Source organism: Taudactylus pleione, unplaced genomic scaffold (assembly GCF_031769625.1).
Source record: "Taudactylus pleione unplaced genomic scaffold, aTauple2 ptg000040l, whole genome shotgun sequence".
NCBI classification, from domain to species: Eukaryota; Metazoa; Chordata; class Amphibia; order Anura; family Myobatrachidae; genus Taudactylus; species Taudactylus pleione.
Window position 1 is genome coordinate 18,099,953 of NW_028284442.1, and position 23,816 is coordinate 18,123,768.

Consider the following 23,816-nt stretch of genomic DNA (forward strand, 5'->3'; position numbering starts at 1 on the left):
GTCACCGGCAGGTCTCTGCTGCAAGTGTACGTGTGGTCGGCAGGTAGCCCGTACACCCAGCCAGATGTGCCAATATATATCGGGATTGGCTGTGCTACAGAGCAGATTCGATATGTCTCTGAACGACGTCGTTCAGACACATCGTCTGTAAAGACCTGCCGTTCAATGGAACGGGCAAAATATCGGTCTATGTATCCAATTTAAGAACATATATTTGTCTGTGAATGACCTTTAGTTGCCTTTCTATAATTTTACATGTGCTTAATGTACCAGTTCTTCACTCAAAAAGAATCTCACATTCTGTGTTGAGAGTAGAGTAATATTTTTTTTTTTTATCCCTCTGCCATGTACAGTAAATGTATATGAACATTAATTTTGGTTTCTATTAGATTTTAGTTGCTAGCTTGTTACTCCTGAATATTATCTGCAGATTACTTTTCCAGCTCTTGTTTGTTTCCTATACACTGTACTCCTTCCAGCTTCTGACTGCGTATATTGATTTTGAGTGCAGAAACAGTATGGGCTATTTCACACACAACTGTTTTGTCCGTCCGGCAATAAAACGGACGTTTTTTTACCGTTGTTTAACTTCAGTGGAATATACAAATACATTAGGGCTTCCACACTGCACAAACACTGCACGGTCGGTGTGTTAATGAAAACCACTGAATAGTATGGCTGCTGTCCACAGTTTCAGTTTTAAAAATTGAAAAGAGATTCAAACACACGGCAATAACATTACACATGGCACAAAACCTTTTTTTTCTGTCTGGACAAAACCGTTGCGTGTGCACGTGTGTGTGTGTGTGTGTGTGTAAAGAGCCATAACTTCTTCAACCCTCACATTCTAGATGTATGCACATGCGTAATCTGTTTGTGTCCATGCTCTGTATGCTTCTGCTTTCTTATAAAAACATAACTACTTGTTTTTTCAGTGGCACTAAAAGGCAGATTCTCCATTTGGAATTAGTTCCTTGACTGCTTTTACAGTCATTCTGTGCACCCTCCCACCCCCTTAATTACCCTAAACATTTTATATTTCTTTATGATCACATTTGCATGCAAAATCATAGCTGAAAACTCCCAACAGTTCAGCTTTGTAATTTTTCCATTCTGTAAAATCTCTTGTATTAAAGATTAACCGGAGCTTCCGGCACTTAAACATTTTACACATTCCATCTTGTTCTGGCCAGGTGACTCCAAAGGTAGTCTTATCTTGATTTAGGTTTATATTCAGGGTCAAGGCCCAGAGCTGTTGTGTAAATGATTAATCTAGAAGCAGAGCATTCAGTTAATTTTATTTCGTGGAACTATTTTTGGTAAGTTTGTGGAATGGGTTAATTTGTCACAGGAGTTATGTCTTTAGCCATCACTTAAATGACAGGCTTACCACTAATGGGGTGGGGATGATGATAGTGGGCACTATTGCCATTGGGGGGGGTCTATTGTCAATGGGGAATGGTAGGTAATTTTTCAATGAGGGCCTATGGACATCGGCGGGTGTGAGACACGCCTTTAGGCATACATTTCTTTAAATAAAATATTTGAATTCATCTTTAAAAATATATGTTAAACTTCATTAAATAAAAACCAGCAATTTCTGACCTGTTTTAGGGAAGTAAAAGTGCGTACACACGGTACGATTAAAATGGACTATATGACCGATAACTATATCGCTAATATCGTTATCGTTCATTTTTCTGTGCCCAACGACCTGGGATGCGCGGGCACGTATGATATATCAACCATCGCACGTGCATGCAGCCCAACCTGGCCGATATCAACCAGGTTACTATAGGGACTCACGATCGATATCGATCGTCCAGCACACCCAGGAGATCGAACAACGATATCGTTGTCCATAGTCCCGTCTGTATGCACCATCAGTTAAGGGGTTAAAGAGGGATAGAAACGTGCCATGGAGAGACATTTAAGAGATTTTCTAGAGGGTCAGAAGAGTGTAGAAATTTTGTATTAATTGGGATAGGGGCTGGTTTAAGGGTGAGATTATATGAGTGCAGAGAATTTGGGCCTTATTCAGACCCGGTCCGACGTGCGCATGCGCGAGACCCGGCTAGCGATGGGCGCTCAGTCGCTACGGATCTCGCACCAAAGGGAGGCTGGCAGGGGGGGTGGCTGGCCAAACGGAGGCGTTCCCGACGGAACGCTTGTCGTTGGGGGCGGCCCCACTGACATCAGCAATGATGTCAGTGGGGAGTTTCCTGTTCGATCAGAGCAGGAAGCTCCCTGGGGCTTGCGCTTGCCGAGACCCAACCTTAGGGTCTCGTCGCAAGCCCCGATTGTAGCGATCGTCTTGATAATCGCGACCATCACCCTGGTCGGTCACTAAGCTGTGGGTGGTAACCCACAGCTTAGCTAGCGACCAGGAGGCTGCACTAAAAAAAATAAGCGGCCGCCCTCATTCAGAGACAGCGATCGCTTCTTGCAACCGCCTCTGAATGAGAGCTCAATCACTGAAGAGCATGAAGTGAGGAAGAATTGGGGAGTGTAGAAAAAGATAGGAGAGGTGTTTGTGTGTGAATAGTGTCTTACTTCGTCTTAGAAGTATGTAGCAAAAATTTACTTTGCGGGGTGAAGGGGCAGTAGGTACGGGTGGGCAGTGAGTTGCAGGTGGCTTTGGGTGGTTTAGAGTTGAGATTTAGAAGCTAGCAATGTTTGCTTGGTAAAATGGTAGAATTGTAAGATGAAAGGTTACATTTCTAGTGGAAGAAGTCTGGTTTGGAGCGATATTTCCTCCAATGGCAATCGGCGGTGTTGGAGAACCTTTGCATGCAGCCTGTCCATTTGGTGTTCTGCTGAGATTTGGATCACTGCAGACTGTGGTGGCTGGACCTGCATGGTCTACGACTGTGTGTTTTGTTGTTGAAAGACAGATTAGTCATATGAGAAAATAGTTTAAAGCTAGGTAAACACTAGATGATATGTCATCCACATTGGCCGTTGTGTACCGGCTATGTCGCTGATGTGCGCTCCCGCGTGTCAGCGACATCATCCGTCAGACCTGCATACCATAAAATAACTGATTTAAAAATGTGGATATGGTTTGTAAATGACAGACTGAGGATTGTCATTATACAAAAAAACAAAGGAGTTTGTGTGTTTTGTTGTTGAAAGACAGATTTGTCATATGAAAAAAGTTCAGTTGAAAAGTTCTTAGAACAGTGTTTCTGAAATACAGTCCTCATGGAACCCTAACGGTGCATATGTTTCTTCAAGTATCACAAATCAGATTACCAGTACCACTTGTGCTCCAGTTAAATGATATGGAAAACCGGTACTAAAGCTAGGATTTCAGAAACACTTCCTTGGCGTATTCTGGGTTATGACAGGTACTGTTTGGTGCTATGACCAAACCATAACTCTAGAAATGTTTGAGCAAGTCTGGGCTTGTATATGAAATTTAACATGTACCCCTTTTTAATGCAGTTATTTGCTCAGTACTTTTAAATTAGATATTCTTTACCATCATGTTTGTAGTTCTGTACCAACTGTTAAAATGCTTTTATATCGCAGCATTAGCATGTTGGCGTGTAGTGTTCAACCTGACACTGTCCCAATTGTCATTGTCGACATTGTTTGTCGAAATTACATATCAAACCTGTGTTGGGGCGTTCTTAAAAATAGAGGGTGAACTATATATAATTTGCTGTAATTTGTTTTCAAAAGGCTCAACCGTTCTCTCCACTGGTGCTTTCCAATTCGCCTCTAAAAATGTGCTCATGTCGCCAGTTCTAAAGAAGAACCAGTCTTTCTCCAAATACTGCCTTATTTCTCTCCTTCCCTTTATTTATTACCATGTATATTGCACTAGCATATCCCCTTTGAATCCAAACTACTTGAGCTGCTTATGTAATGGTGGGTACACACTATACAGATATATCTTCAGATCGAGTGTTCTGCAGATATATCTGCAGATGGTTGTTCATGCACACTGAACAACCATCATCTGTGTCTGCCCGCAGGTCCCGGCGACCAGGCGGCTTGTCGGGGGTGTGTCCCGGTGGGCGTATCCCGCCACCCCTCCTCGTGGCTTTCACTGTATGTGTACGAGAGGTCTGCAGACCGCCCATACACACCTGCTGCGATGCAGCACAGCCAATGCGATATGTCGGTGAACGCCGGAGTCCACCGACATATCGCGGGTACACACTGCCCGACGGGCAGCAGATACATTGGGCGATCAATTGATCGGCCAATGTATCGGTCAGTGTGTACCCAGTTTTAGACTGCCTAACTCTCTCCTCATTCCCACTTTCTACTCCAGCATTCCACTGTGATTACACGCACACTCCCCTTTCTACACAGCTGGTCACACTCTTCTCCTACACTCTCTTTGTTCCATTGTCTTTTGGGACTCAATTCACCTGATTCTCTGCCTTCCTACCTGCTGTAATTGCTCACTCTGTATTCCTCCTTCTCTTTGCTCTGCACATACGTTAGGCATTGTAGTCATGAACGCCATTTTGTTTTCACCAAAATGAAATCTAAAAGGTACATTTTCCTCTTCCTCCTGAATTGCTGCAAGCTCCTCCTGGCTAGCAAATCACCCTCTCCAATCTGACCCACTTTACTTTGTCCTAAATGGCACTGCAAGCATGATATTCCTCTCCACATCCACTATACTATGGTGAAAATCCCTACACTGGCTGCCCATATACTCCAGATTTCATTTCAAAGTGATTTTTTTTATTTTTTTTTTCTCTTTCATAAAACCATCAACACCACCATAGGTTCACACATCTCAAACTAATCACCAAATACTTTTCTCATACTCCTTTTTTTTTTTTTTTTTTTTTTTTTAGACCTGGGTCTGACATGCACCTTGCCACCCCATTAGCTTTAAATGCCCTGCTAGGGGTGTCTCGTGCAACTTTCAACAATTGTTCTTTAAATTGATGAAGCACCTGCTGAGTGTTAGTGGGAATAGTTTCCCTATATAACCTTCCCTGATACAAAAAGATCATGTCTTTGTCAGAATCATCTGGTGTTTTACTGCTAGGTTTCTTGTGATTGCTAAATGATCATGAGTGTGCAGTGCGGCCTGGAACTCCTGACTTCGTGTTTCTACTTCAGGGTCCATGGGGATCTACAGGGATACCATGGGGAATATTATGGTTGGAGACCAGACACCAAACAGTTAAAGCTTCAGCTCCCATGATGCCTCTGGTCCTCCTCCATATATACCCCGCCCCTAGCCATAGGACTTCAGTTGTACTTTTGGTGCAGCAGGATCAAGACGCACCCTTGTAACGGGACTGCTCAGGCAGTCCTAAGCTTTTACTTTGTTTTATTTTATTTGTATGTTTTTGGGTGGCAGTACTGTCTGTCTGAATTGAGATGCATGTACTGCAACACCATCTGCCTTCGACCGGGCCGCAATACCAGTAACTGGGCTGGTGATTTGGCGGGTCATGGCTGAGTTTGCTAGCAGCAATGCTGCAACAGGACGCACGGAGATGTCAGGTAAGGCGACTCCTCGCTTACGGGGAATTGTGAGCGGCAGTCCTTGCTTTTGATGTCAGAGACGCTGCAGTCTGCGTCCACACTACAACACCGGGGCTGTATCGTCTGACGCCTGGGATCGTCAGCAGACGCTTCGGCTGCCACAAGGCCAGCGTACCCAGCTGGTTAACACAGCTAAGGGGAGGTAGGCGCTTCTCCCTGACCAAGACGCAGTCCCTGTAAAGGGTTTTGCATGTCTGTGTACACAGCATGCTATGTTTGCTATGCATCCTTCCTGGAAGGATGTTTATGCCCATTCTAGTCAGAGTATGGCACCATCTAAAGTTGATAGCAGACCGGTAGTAACTAAGGCGCCTAAGCGCAAGTTATCTTTTTATTAGTCTGCTCAAAATATGAATTCAGACGCATCATCAGAGGAATCAGATGATGCGCAAGGTTCCTCTCCAGGGTCTAGCTCGATGTGGCTTCTTTGGTGAAGGCAGTTAAATCAATTCTAGACATTCAGGATGATGAATCATCTCATAGTAAGAAGGCTCCAGTGTTTAATCACCACCGGAAGGTGGTCAAAACGTAGTTGCCTGTATCTGAACAGCTCAGTGAGCTTATGGATGAGGCATGGGGTAACCCTGACAAAACTTTTTTGTGAGTAAGAGAACAGCGTTGTATCCTTTCCCAGCTTCTGTATGTACTAAACGGGAAGTACCTCCTACTGTGGATACTCATGTGACCCAAATGCTACATTGACTAGTCCGTCAGCACCTTCCCTGAAGGATTCCACAGATAAAAAGATTGAAGCATGTCTTGAAACAATATTTTCATCATCTGGAGCTGTTACTCGTCAAGCTATGGCTGGAGCCTAGGTAGCCAAAGCTGTTGAAGAATGGATGGGAGCATTGGAAAATTCTCTAGCAAATGCTACCAGAGAACAGATGATGTATATCTCCCATATACGGGAAGCCGCTTCCTATCTGGGAGGTGCGGCTGTAGGTGGTGGACTTTCAGCTTCTAAAGCATCAGCAGCTTCTATAGTGGCACACAGGGCCCTTGGCTTAAGATCCTGGAAAGCTGATACAGGATCAAAGAAGGTGCTGGAAGTTTTACCTTTCTATGGAAAAGTACTTTTTGGAGCAGAGTTGGATAAAAAAATAGCTACTGTGGCGGCCACAAACTCAGTAGGTCTGCTATCTACAGCAACTATAAAGTCTAGACAGGTTTCTTTTAGGTCCTTCCGTTCTCAGGGACGAGCAAGGGAACAGCCTTCCTCTAAGACATCTAGTTTTTGCAGAATATCAAGGAGACAAACCAATAGGTCTGGCCCGGCAAGACGTCCAGCTTCTAAGCCAGACGACAAATCCTCTGCCTGATGGGGCGGGCCTCCTCCTGTGGGATCCAAGAGTGGGAGGCTGACTTCTTCTTCAGTTTGTGGATTGTTGGGGTCAAACAACGACAGATGCCTTGGTCTGAGAAGTGGTCCCTCAGGGGAATGCCCTCACTTTCAGGAGGCATCCTCCCCAGAAGTATTTTTGCACAGATCCTCCAGCAGATGTGGTCAAGGCTTTGGCCCTTCAGGAAGCCGTTCGCTCCCTGCTGCAGGCGGGGGTAATAATCCCTGTTCCTGTGTCACAACAGGAAAGGGGTTTTCTCCTTCATCCACTAGGGGACACTGGAGGACTTCAAGACAGTGGGGGTATAGACTGTGCTGAGTGGAGCTGGCACTTTAAATTTAAATGAAGTGTGACTAGCTCCTCCCCTCTATACCCCCCTATAGGCCAGTATTAGTTTGTGCCCGAGTGGGAGCAGGTCACAAAAAAAGGATCTCTCCTGCTTGGGCTAGGATAGGTTTAAAAAAAAAAAAGAGTTCCTAATCTGAGGACAGACGGGCAGTAACTGCAACTTCCTGTCTGCTACGCGGGACGCTGCCAGACGGGACCCACTCGCAAGTGCTTGCACTTCGCCTGGGGTCCCTGAGACCTCAGTCTTCAGGGGGGGGCCACATGCCGCTGCATGCAGCGCGCATTGCGGACCCCCTAGTCAGAGCCAGCCGCCGGCAGCAGGAAGCCTCCAAGCCTCAGCATCTCCCTGTGAGTACAGCTGGCTCCCTGATTAGCAGGGCAGCCAGCTTATTGCTACAGTAGATGGCCCCTATACACCGGCAAGCTGGCTCCCTGATTAGCAGGGCAGCCAGCTCAGCGCTTCAATAGGTGGCCCCACAGCGATCCGCGCCGGCGGCTCAGCCACCGGCGCGATGTTAGTACAGCTGGCTCCCTGATTAGCAGGGAAGCCAGCTTAGCGGGATCAGAGGCGGCTTCTCATACACAGAGACGCGTCGACGGCAGCGCAGCCACCAGCGCGTCTGTGTCAGTACAGCTGGCCCCTGATTATCAAGGAAGCCGGCTTAGCGCTATCAGAGGCGGCCTCACAGACCCCCCACAGAGCGCGCTGACGGCGGTACAGCCTCAGCGCGTCTCTATCAGTACAGCTGGCTCCCTGATTAGCAGGGAAGCCGGCTTAGCGCTACAGAGGCGGCTTCCTGTATGCACCGGCTCCCTGACAAGCAGGGTAGCCGGTGTTTTCCCGGCATTAGGCGGCTCAGCAATACTGCACAAAGGCAGTATATATAAATATATAAGTTATACTGGGTACACGCGCCAGTTTATAATAACGGTGCTAGAATGTGGGGGGTGGAGCTTAGCTCCGACTTCCTCCTCCTGCCTCCCATCAGCCCGAGCGTGTCACTGCATACAGTTTGCTGGCAGCCATTACAGGGAGCGGCAGCGCTGGACAGCCTACACGGACCTGTATGTATCACAGCAGGGGTTTAGGCTGATGTAGACAGAGAGCATAATAATAATTAATCTTAGCCTGGTGCTCTGGCACTGCTAGGAGCGCTGTGGTGGGCAAGTGTGACTGTCTCCAATCTCTCTGTACCCCAGTATATTCTGTTTTTCTTACCCTGTCACTTAACCTCTTTGTGTTTTGTGTGGGGTTTGTATGTAGCATGACTGGCAGGTCTAAGGCTTCGCAAAAGTTATTTACCTGCAAAAAGTGTGGAGTAAAATTTACACAGGGACAGTCATCTACCTCCAGATTGTGTGACGGTTGTTATACGGATCAGCAATCTGCAGAGATGTCAGAACCACCGTCTTGGACGCAGGTTACATCTGTTATGTCCCCTCTCTCGGCTGAACTAGAGGCTTCTCGCAGAGAAAGAGAGGCTTATAGGTCAGCTGCTACAGAGGAACCAGCATGGGCGAGATCCCTAGCTGTTTCTATGGAGGGGATTTCCAAAGCCATGACAATGGCGTCCGCTCCGCAGGTCTCTAAAAAGAGATTGTTACCCTCAGTCCTCCATTGAGATGACCCGGAGGAGGAGGAGGATATGCCCGAATTAGAAGAGGGTGAATATGCCCCAGATTCGCCTAAAGAGCCTCTGGAGTCTGATCCTGAACAGGTATCAGAGGGAATAGAAGCCTTGATTGCTGCAATACGACAGGTATTGCACATACAGGAAGAGGACTCGGTCCTGCAAAACAGTCTTTCTTTCTTAAGAAACAAAGACAAGCTACAGCTTTTCCTATATCGGAAGAGCTGGATTCCCTTCGAACGACAGCCTGGGAACATCCAGATAAAAAGTTTCAGATGTCCCGGCGTTTATTATCTTTTTACCCTTTTCCAGCAGATAATAGGGTTGTGAAACTCCCCCTACGGTAGATTCATCTGTATCGCAATTGTCAAAAAAGACTACGCTCCCTGTTCCTGGAGTCACATCTTTAAAGGACACGTCCGATCGGAGACTGGAGAGCACTCTTAAGTCCATTTACACCGCTGCAGGGGTGACTCTTCGTCCAGCGATAGTTAGCTGCTGGACTAACAAGGCTATCGAAATTTGGGCTAAGCAATTGGCGGACGGAATGAAGGATCAACTACCTATCGAGGAACTCATTCCGTTAGCAGAACATATAGGTGAAGCGGCAGCTTACCTTGGGGAAGCGTCTAAGGATGATTGTTCTATTGCCTCCAGAACTTCAGCTCTGGCAATTTCAGCACGGCGGGCGCTGTGGCTCAAAACTTGGCAGGCTGACGCGGAATCCAAAAAGGCTGTGGAAGCACTTCCTTTCACTGGACATGTACTATTCGGGGCAGAACTAGATAAATGGATATCTCAGGCTACTGGAGGTAAATCCACTTTTCTATCGTCTGCAGCTCCTCCACCTAGACGATCTTACTCAGGACCTTCGTTTCGGTCCTTTTGGGCCCCGGGTCGTTCACGTGGTCATTTCAGAGGATCCTCAACGTCTCGTGGTACCAGAGGTCGGGGTAGAACCGCAGCCACCAGAGGCTCGAGTCTACAGGAAGTTAAGTCCTGTTTCTAAACCCAGTGCATGACGGGCTTCCCTCTCACCTGGGGGACGCTTGGGTCCGGGATATAATAATTTGGGGCTACAAGCTAGATTTCCAACTGCAACCCCCGAATCGTTTTTGTACCACAGGTTTGCCAGTTTCCAACGACAGAAGTGTGGTCTTAGAGAAAGCAATAGACAGGCTTCTGTCCATGAAAGTGGTAATCCAAGTCCCCAGTCATCAGAGGGAAAAGGATTTTACTGCAGTCTTTTTGTCGTTCCGAAGCCGGACGGCTCTGTCAGACCCATTCTAAACTTAAAGGATCTCATTCCATACTTACGGATCTTCCGGTTCAAGATGGAATCTCTTCAGTCAGTAATTGCAGGCTTGGAGGAGGGCGAGTTCATGGTATCTCTAGATATCAAGGATGCCTACCTGCACTTTCCCATTTGGCCACCTCACCAGGCTTTCCTGAGATTCGCAGTTCGGGATTCACATCTCCAGTTTCAGGCCTTGCCCTTCGGCTTATCTTCGGCCCCACGGGTATTCACAAAGGTTATGGCTGTGATGATGAGTCTCCTTCGGAAACAAGGAATCACTATTATTCCGTACCTGGACGACCTACTCCTGAAGGCGAATTCTAAGGATCAACTATTACAGGACATCACCGTGATGCACAACCTCCTCATTCGTCATGGATAGATTCTGAATTTTCCCAAATCGCATCTGCAACCGACACAGAGATTGCAGTTTCTAGGAATGATGATGGACACCGTGTCTCAACGGGTGTTCCTTCCCCAGGACAAGATAACTTCCATTCAGGAGATGGTGAGGTTGGTCCTTCGACGTCGGCAGGTTTCGGTTCATGCATGTATCTGACTTCTGGGGAAGATGGTGGCAGCCTTCGAGGCTGTCCAGTACGGTCGTTTTCACTCCAGACCTTTTCAGCTAGATCTACTATCACAATGGTCGGGATCCCACCTGTTTCTTCACAAGAGAGTCCGGTTACAACCCAAGACTCGGATTTCCCTACTGTGGTGGCTAAACTCAGTTCACCTTACGGAGGGAAAGCGATTCGGGGAGTGGGATTGGACGCTTCTTACCACGGATGCAAGTCTAAGAGGCTGGGGGGCAGTAATTCTAGAGCATCACTTCCAGGGACGCTGGACAGCACAGGAAACGAGTCTTCCAATCAACATATTGGAATTAAGAGCAGTTTTCTATGCATTACGGACAGCAGCTCACTTTCTGAGGGGCCGAGCAGTCAGGGTCCAGTCCGACAATGCCACAGCAGTGGCATACATAAACAAACAAGGAGGCACCAGAAGTCGTGCGGCCATGAAGGAAGTCAGCAGGATTCTGATCTGGGCGGAAAGCTAAGCAAGGTCAATGTCGGCAATCTTCATTCCTGTCATCGAAAATTGGGAGGCAGATTACCTCAGTCGTCAGGATGTACATCCAGGAGAATGGGCTCTACATCCACAGGTGTTTCAATAGCTGGTCCAACGGTGGGGTCTTCCGCAGGTCGACCTCATGGCATCCAGGCAGAACCATCAACTGCCCCTTTACTGCTCTCGAACAAGGGATCCACAAGCGGTGGCTGTGGATGCACTGTCAACACCATGGTGGTTCCAATTCATTTATCTATTTCCTCCATTTCCACTTCTCCCTCAAATCCTTCAACGCATCAAGAGGGAACAGGCCAAGGTCCTGCTGATAGCTCCGGACTGGCCTCGCAGAGCTTGGTACTCCAACATTCAGCTCCTGTTGGTAGACAATCCGTGGCCCTTACCACTCAGAGAGGATCTGCTCCTTCAGGGTCCTTTACTCTATCCAAACTTAAAGCAGCTACGTTTGACGGCGTGGTTGTTGAAAGGGCCATCTTAAGACATAAAGGGATACCTTCCAAGGTGATTCCTACGATGCTTAGAGCCAGGAAGGAAGTTACTTCCAAGCATTACCATCGTATTTGGAAGGCATATGTAACCTGGTGCGAACGTAGAGTTCTGCCTTCTACGGAGTTCAGTCTTCCCAGATTTCTGCTTTTTCTGCAAGCAGGTCTCTCAGCAGGCCTTCGGTTGGGATCTCTGAAGGTACAAATTTCAGCGCACTCGGTTTTCTTCCAAAAGAAATTGGCCTTATTACCGGACGTGCAGACTTTTCTGCAGGGTGTGGTTAGATTACAACCACCCTTTGTTCCTCCTACAGCTCCATGGGACTTGGACTTCGTCCTGTCTTTCTTGCAGTCTTCGCTGTTCGAGCCTTTGGAGTCGGTGGAATTGAAGTATCTTTCATGGAAGGTGATACTTTTGCTGGCTCTAGCTTCCGCCAGGAGGGTGTCGGAGCTGGGAGCTTTATCATACCATATTTGATATTTCATGAGGATAGAGCTGAGCTACGCACCAGAATGGATTTTCTGCCTAAGGTGGTTTCGGCCTTCCACATCAATCAACCTATTGTGGTTCCGGTTCTTCCACAGGATTCTCCTTCTTGTAGATCCTTGGATGTGGTTAGAGCTCTTCGCATATATGTAGACAGGACGGCAGCCATTCGCAAGACAGATACTCGCTTTGTTTGTATGATGCTGCTCGTCCGGGTTGGCCAGCTTCCAAACAGACACTGGCTCGATGGATTCGTCTGACCATACGACAGGCGTATATGGCCTCTTCTAGGGAACCTCCATCTTCCATTACCGCACATTCCACTCGCTCAGTGGGTGCCTCGTGGGCGGCTGCTCGAGGCGTTTCTATGGAATCTCTATGCCGGGCAGCTACTTGGTCGGGCCGGCATACTTTTGTTCGGTTTTACAGATTTGACACCTTTGCGACTTCTGCAGCGCAATATAGTCGGTCTGTTTTGCAGGGTTCTCAGCGCTTTCCCACCCGTGATGGGAGCTCTGGGAAGTCCCCACTGTCTTGAAGTCCTCCAGTGTCCGCTAGTGGATGAAGGAGAAAACAGGATTTTGGTACTTACCGATAAATCCCTTTCTCCGATTCCACAGGGGACACTGGACGCCCACCCTGCACTGTTCTTCCTGCCACACCTGTTATGCCTGTTGGTGACATGTTTGTCTAGGGTGATGTTATGAATGTTAGAGACATGTTTGTCGTCTCTTGTTTCATTCTGTTACTTTCTTTTCACCTTTCAGTTATGTGTACTTTCGCCTCCTCCTCTTCTGTCAATCTTTTTTCTCTGCTCCCCTCGGGCACGGTTCTAATACTGGCCTATAGGGGGGGTATAGAGGGGAGGAGCTAGTCACACTTCATTTAAATTTAAAGTGCCAGCTCCACTCAGCACCGTCTATACCCCCACTGTCTTGAAGTCCTCCAGTGTCCCCTGTGGAATCAGAGAAAGGGATTTATCGGTAAGTACCAAAATCCTGTTGTTCCAATCTATTTCTGGTTCAGAAACCGAATGGGGCTTATCTCTCTATACTAATCTAAAAACCCTCAACAGGTTTATCCATGTTGCCAAGTTTCGTATGGAAACTCTCGGATACATTTTTTTTTGCAGTGGAGCTGGGGGATTACATGGTTTCCCTGGACATTCAGGATGCATATCTGCATGTTCCTATTATACCATCCCACCAGCAATTTTTACGATTTGCTGTCCTTCAGCAACATTACCAATTTCAGGCTCTGCCCTTTCGCCTATCTACGGCTCCCTGGATATTTACCAAAATAATGGCAGTCATGACGGCCTATCTCAGGCATCAGGGAGTCTGAATTCTGCCATATCTGGACGACCTTCTGATATTGGCACATACTCCGGTTGTTTTACAAAACCATCTTCATCTGACCATAGCCTGCTTACAAAAGCACGGCTGGATCATCAATTGGAAGAAATCATCACTTTCTCCAACACAGCAGATGGTGCATCTGGGAGCTCTTCTAGATTCTCGGGCACAGACAGTGTTTCTGCCAGAGGACATGATTGTGGCCCTATCGTTGCCAGTACGCAAGCTGCTATGCAAGCAAAGAGGGTATCCATTCTGTTAGCAATGCAGGTCCTGGGATCAATGGTATCCACCTTGACATGGTGAGGTATACTCGTGTGTTCCATTCCAGGTCTCTGCAAAGATTCATTCTCTCTAAGTGGAATGGACCGTATCATCTAAAGTCCTAGAGAATCCTTCTTACACCAGAGGTTTGTCAATCCCTCCTGTGATGGCTGAGAAAGGATCATCTGAATAGAGGGCATCCATTCTGGATTCCAAATTGGGTGCTTCTCACCACAGACGCCAGTCTTCACGGATGGGGAGCAGTGACAGGTCATCACATCTTTCAGGGAAGATGGACAAATCAGGAAATTCATCTGCCAATAAACATTCTGGAACTGCGAGCAGTATACAAAGCATTTGCCAGGCCACAGGACCTGCTCCAGGGCAAGCCTGTCCAGATCCAATGCGACAACAGTGGCCTACCTCAATCATCAGGGACGCACAAGAAGTTACGCAGCCATGAAAGAAGTGACAAGGTTTCTGTTTTGGTCAGAACGTCCTCTTCCGTCCATCTCGGCAATATTCACACCAAGAGTACTCAATTGGGAAGCAGACTTCCTAAGTCGCCCGGACTTAAATGCCGGAGAGTGGTGTCTCCTTCCAGAAGTGTTTCAGCTCCTGGTAAACAAATGGGGTCTACCAGAGAGATTTCATGGCGTCACATCACAACCACAAGGTCCCCAGGTACGGGTCCAGGTCCAGAGACCCATCAGCAACCTACGTGGCGACACTGGCAGTAAGATGGTACTTTAAGCTGGCTTATCTCTTTCCTCCGAATTTCCCTCCTCCCAGGAGTTCTCAGGAAATCCAAGCAAGAAGGCGGAACAGTAATACAGGTGGCTCGGCTTGGCCCAGACGTCATTGGTTCACCGACGTACAGAATCTGTCAATAGATAGTCCGTATGTCTACTTCTTTGGTAGGATCTGCTAATGCAGGGATCTGCTAATGCAGGGCCCCTGCCGGCATCCGGGCTTACAACGTCTGGCTTTGACGGCGTGGATCTTGAATCTTCCTAAGAGTAAAAGGTTTTTCCAATTCTGTAATACAAATGGTTCTTAAAGCATGGAAGCCTGCCTCTGCCCGCATCTATTTGAGTTTGGCATTCTTTTGGTCAATGGTTTTTCCACAGAAAGTATGATCCTAAGGTGTTTAGGATTTCCAGTATACTGTCTTTTCTCCAGGCATGTTTAGGCCGTGATCTCCGCCTGGCTACTTTGAGAGTGCAGGTTTCTGCACTGTCAGTCTGGTTCCAGAGGAAGATTGCCTCATTACCAGATGTTAAAATTGTTTACCAAGGAGTTCTGCGAGTTCAGCCTCCTTTTGTTCCACTGGTAGCATCGTGGGGTTTGTCTTTTAGTTCTTAAGCTCACCCATTTGAACCTCTAGATTCTGTAGATTTGAAGTGGTCGCTATCTCTTCTGCTTGCATAGTCTCTGATTTGGCAGCTCTGTATTTTTCACTCCCCATTTTTTAATTTTCACCAGGATAAAGCTGTTCTTCGTACAAGGGAGGGTTACCTTCCTAAGGTAGTGTCCCATTTCATATGAATTAAGAAGTTGTTCCAGCTTTTCAGGCGGCAGATCTTTCTGTAGGTGAAGCCTCCCTGGATGTAGTTCACGCTCGCCGTATCTATGTGGAGCGTATAAACTAGGAAATCAGATGCTCTTTTTGTATTGTATGGTTTTCACAAACGAGGATGGCCAGCTAATAAGCAGACTCTGGCGAGATGGCTACGGATGACTATCTCTCAGGTGTACACACAGGTTGATCTCCCTGTCCCAAGTACGGTGACAGCACATTCTACTCTGTTTGTAGGGCCATCGTGGGCATTTAGTCGTGGTGCCTCTGCTGCACAATTGTGCAAGGCAGCCACGTGGTCTTCTGTCCACACTTTTCTTAGGTTCTATGCCTTTGATACTTTTGCCTCTCAGGATGCTTCCTTTGGACGACGAGTTCTCCTTTCTGCACAGGAGCGTCCCCCACTATAGGAGAACTGCTATGGAACATCCACATGGTATCCCTGTGGATCTCTATGGACCCTGAAGAAGAAAATAAGAGTTATGGTAGACTTACCTATATAACTCCTTTTCTTCGAGGTCCATAGTGTCCACAGGAAACCCACCCTGACTCATCTGGCTGCATGGGTAATTTTTTTCTTTCAGTCACAGATTCCCTTATCTTGTGTAAGAGTGTTTCTGGTGTCATGATTGCTCTTCTCCTCTTTCCTTCTCCTGCATTGAGGCTTGTTAACTGAACTGAAGTACTTTGGCTAGGGGTGGGGTATTTATGGAGGAGGACCCAAATCATCCTGGGAGCTGAAGCTTTAACCTTTTGGTGCCTGGTCTCCAACCATAATATTCCCCATGGTATACCTGTGGACCCTATCGACCTTGAAGAAAAGGAGTTATCTAGGTAAGTCTGCCATAACTCTGATTTTTTTTTTTTTATTATTGTCATGTAGAGTAACAGTGAGAGTCGTTTTCTTGCTGTGCCTTCTCTCCTATATAGAAACTTCCTTAAATTTGAAGAGCCCAGACCCCTTTCTGGGTTGTGGACATTCTGACTTCATGTCACAGCAGCAATTTGAAGCACTATTCCCACTATTATGCCTTTGCATTGATTAACAGGGCCACAAATCAGTTTCATTCTTAAAGGCATACACTGTGCGATTTGCAAACAATCCAATCTCGTGTGAGATTTTCCTTGAATTCCTGAACTCTCCCAGTCAAACAATATTGTGACCACACACTGAACGATTGTACAAACGATCTAGATGGGTCGTAAACGACTGCAGATCGTAAACGATATATTGTTTGTAGCAAACAACCTCACGATTCTGGAATTTAAATAATGGGAGGAAAAGTGACAACATATCGTCCATTGCATCGTTCATCATGCGCACACACGAAACCATGTGTGCCAAATCGTGAAAGATGAGTCGATATATTTCTGCAGGTTCAATTGATCAGTGATGAAGATGTACGACGGCGGGGGCATGCTTCGGCATCGTGTTCATCCCCACACACACCACTTTTTACACGATTGGTCGTTCTAATCGAAAACTCCCAAATTCTGTAAAAAAATCTCACTGTGTATGGGGGCCTTTACACATTCCTTCAATATTACATGACTCGAACTACTCACAATGAACTTCAGTATTGTCAAAAGAAACTACAGTAAACAAATAATTTAACATTACTAGAGGGAATCTCTGACTCGCGTCTGGCAGGATTAGAGTTAACATTGACACATACTGTCCTACCTATTTTAGCATCAGCAGACCTTTACGGCATTCATGTATATAACCTTCCTGATTCGCATGGGTTTTTAAAGCTGGAGGTAACCGAAATCACAATTTTACTAACATTATGTAGTTTGATACATCCCAGATCAGTAACTGATAACTGGCGCTTTGTAAAGTTGATTATTTGAGCTAATACTCATTTGCTCCCATTCCCTGCATAATTCGCTTTATCACACATATATGGGGTGCAATAAAACCTGTTTGTTTTTGGCGATTTATAGGAGGTACAGGATGCATCCATATACTCTCAGGGCACATTTCCTTTGATCCTCCCAACTGGGACGGAGCACCTATTTTCTTTTTCTAGATCAAAAGCTTCCCCATTGATGGGACATACAAATGTGTCCTCATACACTTTTGCTGCAGTCGCATCACATTCCCCTCTCAACGCACCAGGACCTATGTGAAACTGTTGCACTGACTGTCATCCATGCTTCTAATGGGGCATACAAACGGTCAGATTTGTCAGATCATCGTTATTGTTGATGAAATCGTTCAGCATTATCGATCAATGATTTGAACGATTTCATGAATGATGAACGATTTCTGGCAATATTAAAATTAATGAAATCGTCCAAATCTGTCGGCAAACAGTCGATGTCAGACATCGTTATCTGACATGCGGGAACGCGCATCGTTGGTCGAATCATGCCCTACACGTCAATGATATGAACTATTGAACGATTTTTACAATCGTTATCGTTCATTTCTTTAACAAAATCTGACCGTGTGTATGCAGCATTAGTCGCAATGCAACTAAGGCGGGGGGGGGGGGGAGAGTTGCTGCTGCCGTGGTCCCAGAGCAAGTCCTGCTGATATTTCCTAAAATTAACGATTTTAGGAAAAATCAGGCTTGCCCAGAGTCCCGTTTTCAGGCACCTTATGGAATAGCAATCCCCCACAGCTTTGGGGGAAAACCCAGCGCCTTGGGGTTTTTCAAATATCCTGCCCGCAATTGGATATTCCCCCCTAGTGTCACAATCAACAATTTTAGTGTACCTGTGTTCACAGCCCAAAGCCTGTGGTTTTCAAAAGCAATTTCCCCCTAGTCTGTAATGATGAAATATATAAGAAGTGATGAGTCAGTGCGAATACACAAAGCTTAGTCCCCTTATTCCCTAGTCATAACAGTGAACATCATATTTCACAATTTGTAAAAAATGGTGGTCAGGTTAGATTCCAAAACAAGAAAAGCATAAATGTATGAATTATCACTGTTAGGGAACATACAGTAATCATGTATTTCCTGGTAAAAAGTTTATTAATACCCTAAACGTGTAATATTTTTTTTTTATATGATAAATGTGCAGCAGGTTATGCCTGATAAATTCATGGAGAACTTATGAAGTTATGTCTGTGTGAGCTATCCGAGGAAAATTTATATAACTAAAAGGTTTGGACTATTTTTGACCCACTAGAGTTCACACCGAATAGATATTTACTCCCACAAATTAGAATCTACACTGTCCCCCTGAATGCCCGGCCTGCCAGAAAATGTTCATATACCCTGTGGATAAATTGTCAATTTGTCAGTCTTATGGGGACCGGTCCAACTGGGATTGTCCACGTGTTTTTATGCTATCTCCAGGCAGCAAAATGAATTCCTTTGGACAAAACTTGATTATTTCTTTCTCATTATTCATTTTTATCTGCTTATGTCCATCATCTGGATCTTTTTCCTGCAAAGTATTGTACATATGTTTGCCTGTTAATAAAGTTTTATTAGCCTGTTTTTTATAGCTCCAGAACTCTAGTCTATGAGGAGATTATACTAATTGCAATCTAGCCTTTGTATATTCATATGTAAAGCATGACTAAAAACTTGTAAGGATGTTAATAATCTAGTGAAAGTTGAAAAGATTATGTAGAAGACGCAATGTTAGACCCCTCTTAATATATGTGTAGCTAACACAGAGGGCAATTCAATTCAGTGCGATGCTGAATAGCCCCGGGAAGGAGTTCCCGGAGTTATTCAATTCACCGCGCTGTTAGGTCTGACTAGAGCAGTGGTTCTCAAACTCTGTCCTCAGGACCCCACTCAGGTCACGTTTTCCAGGTCACCCAGCAGGTGCACAGATGTAGTCATTACTCACTGATACATTTTAAAAGAGCCACAGGTGGAGCTAATTAATTCATTTGTGATTCTGTAAGGAGACCTGGAAAACATGCTTCGTTTGGGGTCCTGAGGACCGAGTTTGAGAACCTGTGGGCTAGAGGATTACCGAAATCCGACTTAAGTGTCAGCCTCGATGCTGTTTTACATCTTGGCGTGGCACCAACAGTCTTGTGGCTGGCACTTTAGTTAGAGAATGCCTGTTACCGCGACTAAACACCAAGCTTAATTTGTGGTAGACCGCGTTCTCCCACTTAAGTGGTTCTAGTCAGACTTTAACAGTGCAGTCAATTGAATAGCTCTGGAAACTCCTTCCCATGGCAATTTAGCATCGCATTGAATTGAATTGCCCCCAAAGAACTAGTATATGTAATACACTGCATTTCGTTTTTTTGTAACCTTGACAAGATATGAAAGCAAGTGAATACATGAGGTTTATGTTGTGTAAGCACCATTGTTTTCAGATCTTTTCTGTTACATTTATGTAAAGCGTTGGTGATAGTACCTTTTTGTGTAACCAGGGCAGCATCACTCAGAAGCACTTGGGAAGGACTTGTGTTATTTTGATTTATTATTCCTGAAACCAGTCTATACTTATGTGTGGGTGCTATGTTTGGGGTGAGAAATAAGGTGTTTTTTTTTTTTGTGTAAATGAAAACTGAATGTTGCCACCTGTTCACATTGTTACAGATACTCCTAGTCAGCAGCAGCCGTTACCCAGATCAATGGATTGTACCAGGAGGAGGGATGGAGCCAGAGGAGGAGCCTGGTGGAGCTGCAGTGAGAGAGGTCTACGAAGAGGTAGAATAAAAGCATTTTACATATGCTTACGTCAGTCTGTTGTGTAAGCAAGTGGCTCTAATCTGTTATATTTTTTTAATTATTATTTTATTTCATGTTCTCTGACCATAACACACAGGAAGACCAAACTAAAAAAGCAATTGGCTATGTTGAGCTACTGCTTTTCAGAACATGGAAGTCATGGAAAAGGGTTCATTGACCCATATCACACTAGTAAATGAATGGAAACATTACAGCAGTAATTCAGATGAAGATCTGTTTGTATTGCAGTTAGACAAGTATATATACTCCTAGCAATTTCTATGCTGCAGTCTCCACCTGCATGACCTTGATTGTATTGCTCTGTTTTAACCTGCACTGTTTGAATAGAAAGTTAGTAGCTTATCTACATTTATTTAGTTAAACGGCTGATAAATCTGTTATCTATTAACTTAAGAAAAGGTGACATATATTGAGCCGCTTGGCAAATGAGCTGCACAATTTTTGAAGAAATAAAGGCCTTTTTTAGGTAAGGGATTCTGATTGGTGGTGCTTCCAACAAATCAAGACCCTATGAGCCAATTGAAATATACAGTCAGGTGCATAAATATTGGGCATTGACAGAATTTTCATATTTTGGCCTCTATTCACCACCACAATGGCTTTGAAATGAAACAAACAAGATGTGCTTTAACTGCAGACTTTCAGATTTAATTTGAGGGTAATTGCATCCAAATCAGGTGAACGGTGTAGGAATTACAACGGTTTCTATATGTGCCTCCCACTTTTTAAGGGGCCAAAAGTAATGAGACTATCAACTCAAAAGCTATTTCATGGACAGGTGTGGGTTATTCCCTCATTATTTCATTATCAATTAAGCAGGTAAAAGGTCTGGAGTTGATTCTAGGTGTGACATTTGCATTTGGAATCAGTTGCTGTCGACTCTCCAATATGAGATCCAAAGAGCTGTCACTATCAGTGAAGCAAGCCATCATTAGGATGAAAAATCAAAACAAACCCATCAGAGCGATAGCAAAAACATTAGGTGTGGCCAAATCAACTGTTTGGAACATTCTTAAAAAAGAACGCATCGGCGAGCTCAGCAACACCAAAAGACCCGGAAGACCACGGAAAACCACTGTGGTGGATGACAGAAGAATTATTTCCCTGGTGAAGAAAAACCCCTTCACAATAGTTGACCACATCAAGAACACTCTCCAGGAGGTAGATGTATATGTGTCAAAGTCAACAATCAAGAGAAGACTTCACAAGAGTGAATAATAGAGGGTTCACCACAAGATGTAAACCATTGGTGAGCAACAAAAACAGGAAGACCAGATTAGAGTTTGCCAAACAACATCTAAAAAACCCATTACAGTTCTGGAACAACATCCTATCGACAGATGAGGCAAAGATCAACTTGTACCAGAGTGATGGGAAGAGAAGAGTATGGAGAAGGAAAGGAACTGCTCATGATCCAAAACATACCACCTCATCAGTGAAGCATTGTGGTGATAGTGTCATGGCGTGGGCATGTATGGCTGCCAATGGAACTGGTTCCCTTGTATTTATTGATGATGTGACTGCTGACAAAAGCAGCAGAATGAATTCTGAAGTGTTTTGGGCAATATTATATGCTCATATTCAGTCAAATGCTTCAGAACTCATTGGACGGCGCTTCACAGTGCAGATGGACAATGACCCGAAGCATACTGCAAAAGAAACCAAAGAGTTTTTTAAGGCTAAAAAGTGGAATGTTATGCAATGGCCAAGTCAATCCCCTGACCTGAATCTGATTGAGCATGCATTTCACTTGATGAAGACAAAACTGAAGGGAAAATGCCCCAAGAACAAGCAGGAACTGAAGACATTTGCAGTAGAGGCCTGGCAGAGCATCACCAGGGATGAAACCCAGCGCCTGGTGATGTCTATGCGTTCCAGACTTCAGGCTGTAATTGCCTGCAAAGGATTTGCAACAAAGTATTAAAAAGTGAAAGTTAGATTTAGGATTGTTTAGTTTGTCCCATTACTTTTGGCCCCTTAAAAAGCGGGAGGCACATATAGAAACCGTTGTAATTCCTACACCGTTCACCTGATTTGGATGTAATTACCCTCAAATTAAATCTGAAAGTCTGCAGTTAAAGCACATCTTGTTTGTTTCATTTCAAAGCCATTGTGGTGGTGAATAGAGGCCAAAATATGAAAATTCTGTCAATGTCCCAATATTTATGCACCTGACTGTATATGCTCTAACAGTAGAAGCACATTATTTTTTTGTGGGGCCAGTAATTGGATTTTTAGGTAAAATCTTCATTGTCTCATGCCCTGTTACTCTAAAACCTTTACCTTAGATTGCATTGCCAAAAGCACTACACATCTATTGTATGTGAATGCAATGAACTAACTTGTATCTTTGGTTTCTCAAGTATTAACCACTTGACTGGCACGGTCGCATCAGATGCCACCACACAAGGCTGGGCTTTTCCTGACATGGTCCCTCTACACCTGCGGCTCCCCCTCCTGTATGTCCTGGGGGGTCCAGCTATCAATGGTTGCAAACCGATGTTAAGGAAACACCAGTGGCTGTGGCCTCAAACAATCGATGGGTTCTATTGATAGTTGAATCCATCGGCCATCATTACAGTATACCATAAAAATTGCAATTTATATGGTATATGGTGTTCAACACAATTTTATATATATATAAAAAAAAAAATGTTTTTAGATACATTTTAAAAAGATGTTCTTGACTTAATTCAGTCATAAAAAAACCGACGATTTCTGAGCGGTTTTTGGAAAAAACAATTAGTCTGTTAAGTGGTTAAGCTGGGTACAAACTATTAGTGTTCACACTTCAATTTTGTAGTGCAGGGTGCTGATCAGAGCAGGGCACTTTTTCATTTTGAAAGGCACATTTTTCATGAAACGTTTTGCGTCGCTAAAGATACAATGGGTAGTCTGCACATTGCACAGCACATTTGTGCCCCTTGTGTGTTATTTAACCCCACATATAAAATATATTTATGGGTACGCCCCTTCATATAAGATATTATTTACAGTCCACATTTTTGTACATCTTCAGCATTTATTTATACACTTATGTTTACACTATCCAATGATCGTTTAGTCTCTACTAGAATACTAATTAATTAGCAGACATCGAGCTGAGGTCCGCGCACCCTACACTTTCTGAACGATGCCAACACGACGTGAACGATGCAGCACACCCTATAACTGGCTTTTGACCGACCGCCTGGTGCTGCGTATACACTACACAATTATCGGCCCTATCTGTCAGTTTTACTATGTTGGGCCAATAATCGCATAGTGTGTACCAAGCTTTACTCGTGACATTAATATATCTTTATACTTCAATAAATAATGCATATAGTGCTTTACTAATGGGAGTGCTTTAGTGTTTATTAACAAAACATTTGTATATTAATGTAACTATCTAGTACCCAAAATTACAATTGAAACTTGATGTCACAAAATGTCTAATTTATACCGCTTTTATACCTAAATTCCGGGTCTGACCCGGATGTTGGAACAGGGTTCCAAACTGGATCAGACACGGAATTTAGCCGGCGCTGACCCAGGATATTCCCGAGTCGGCGCCGATCATACCAGAGCCGGGTCTGCAGTGACCGAGGCACTTCCGAAGTGGAAGTGGACGCTTGGAGAGGACGTCATCTTCAAGCGCCACTTAAGCCTTCATGCAGCGTGCTCCAGGTCATCGTGACCCGGATCGTGCCGTTTACACTGCAGGGTTTCACGGGTGATTCCTGTGTTA

General features: G+C 45.0%; 1 protein-coding gene across 3 annotated transcripts in view; it reads left to right on the forward strand.

Moving 5' to 3' along the window:
• NUDT4 (nudix hydrolase 4) overlaps window positions 1–23,816 on the forward strand; it is a 78,550-nt gene that overhangs the window by 45,540 nt on the left and 9,194 nt on the right. For all 3 annotated transcript variants that reach the window (XM_088454519.1, XM_088454528.1, XM_088454537.1), the window contains exon 2: window positions 19,934–20,044. In XM_088454519.1, the coding sequence (XP_088310645.1) occupies window positions 19,934–20,044 (111 nt within the window). The remainder of the gene's footprint in view (window positions 1–19,933; window positions 20,045–23,816) is intronic.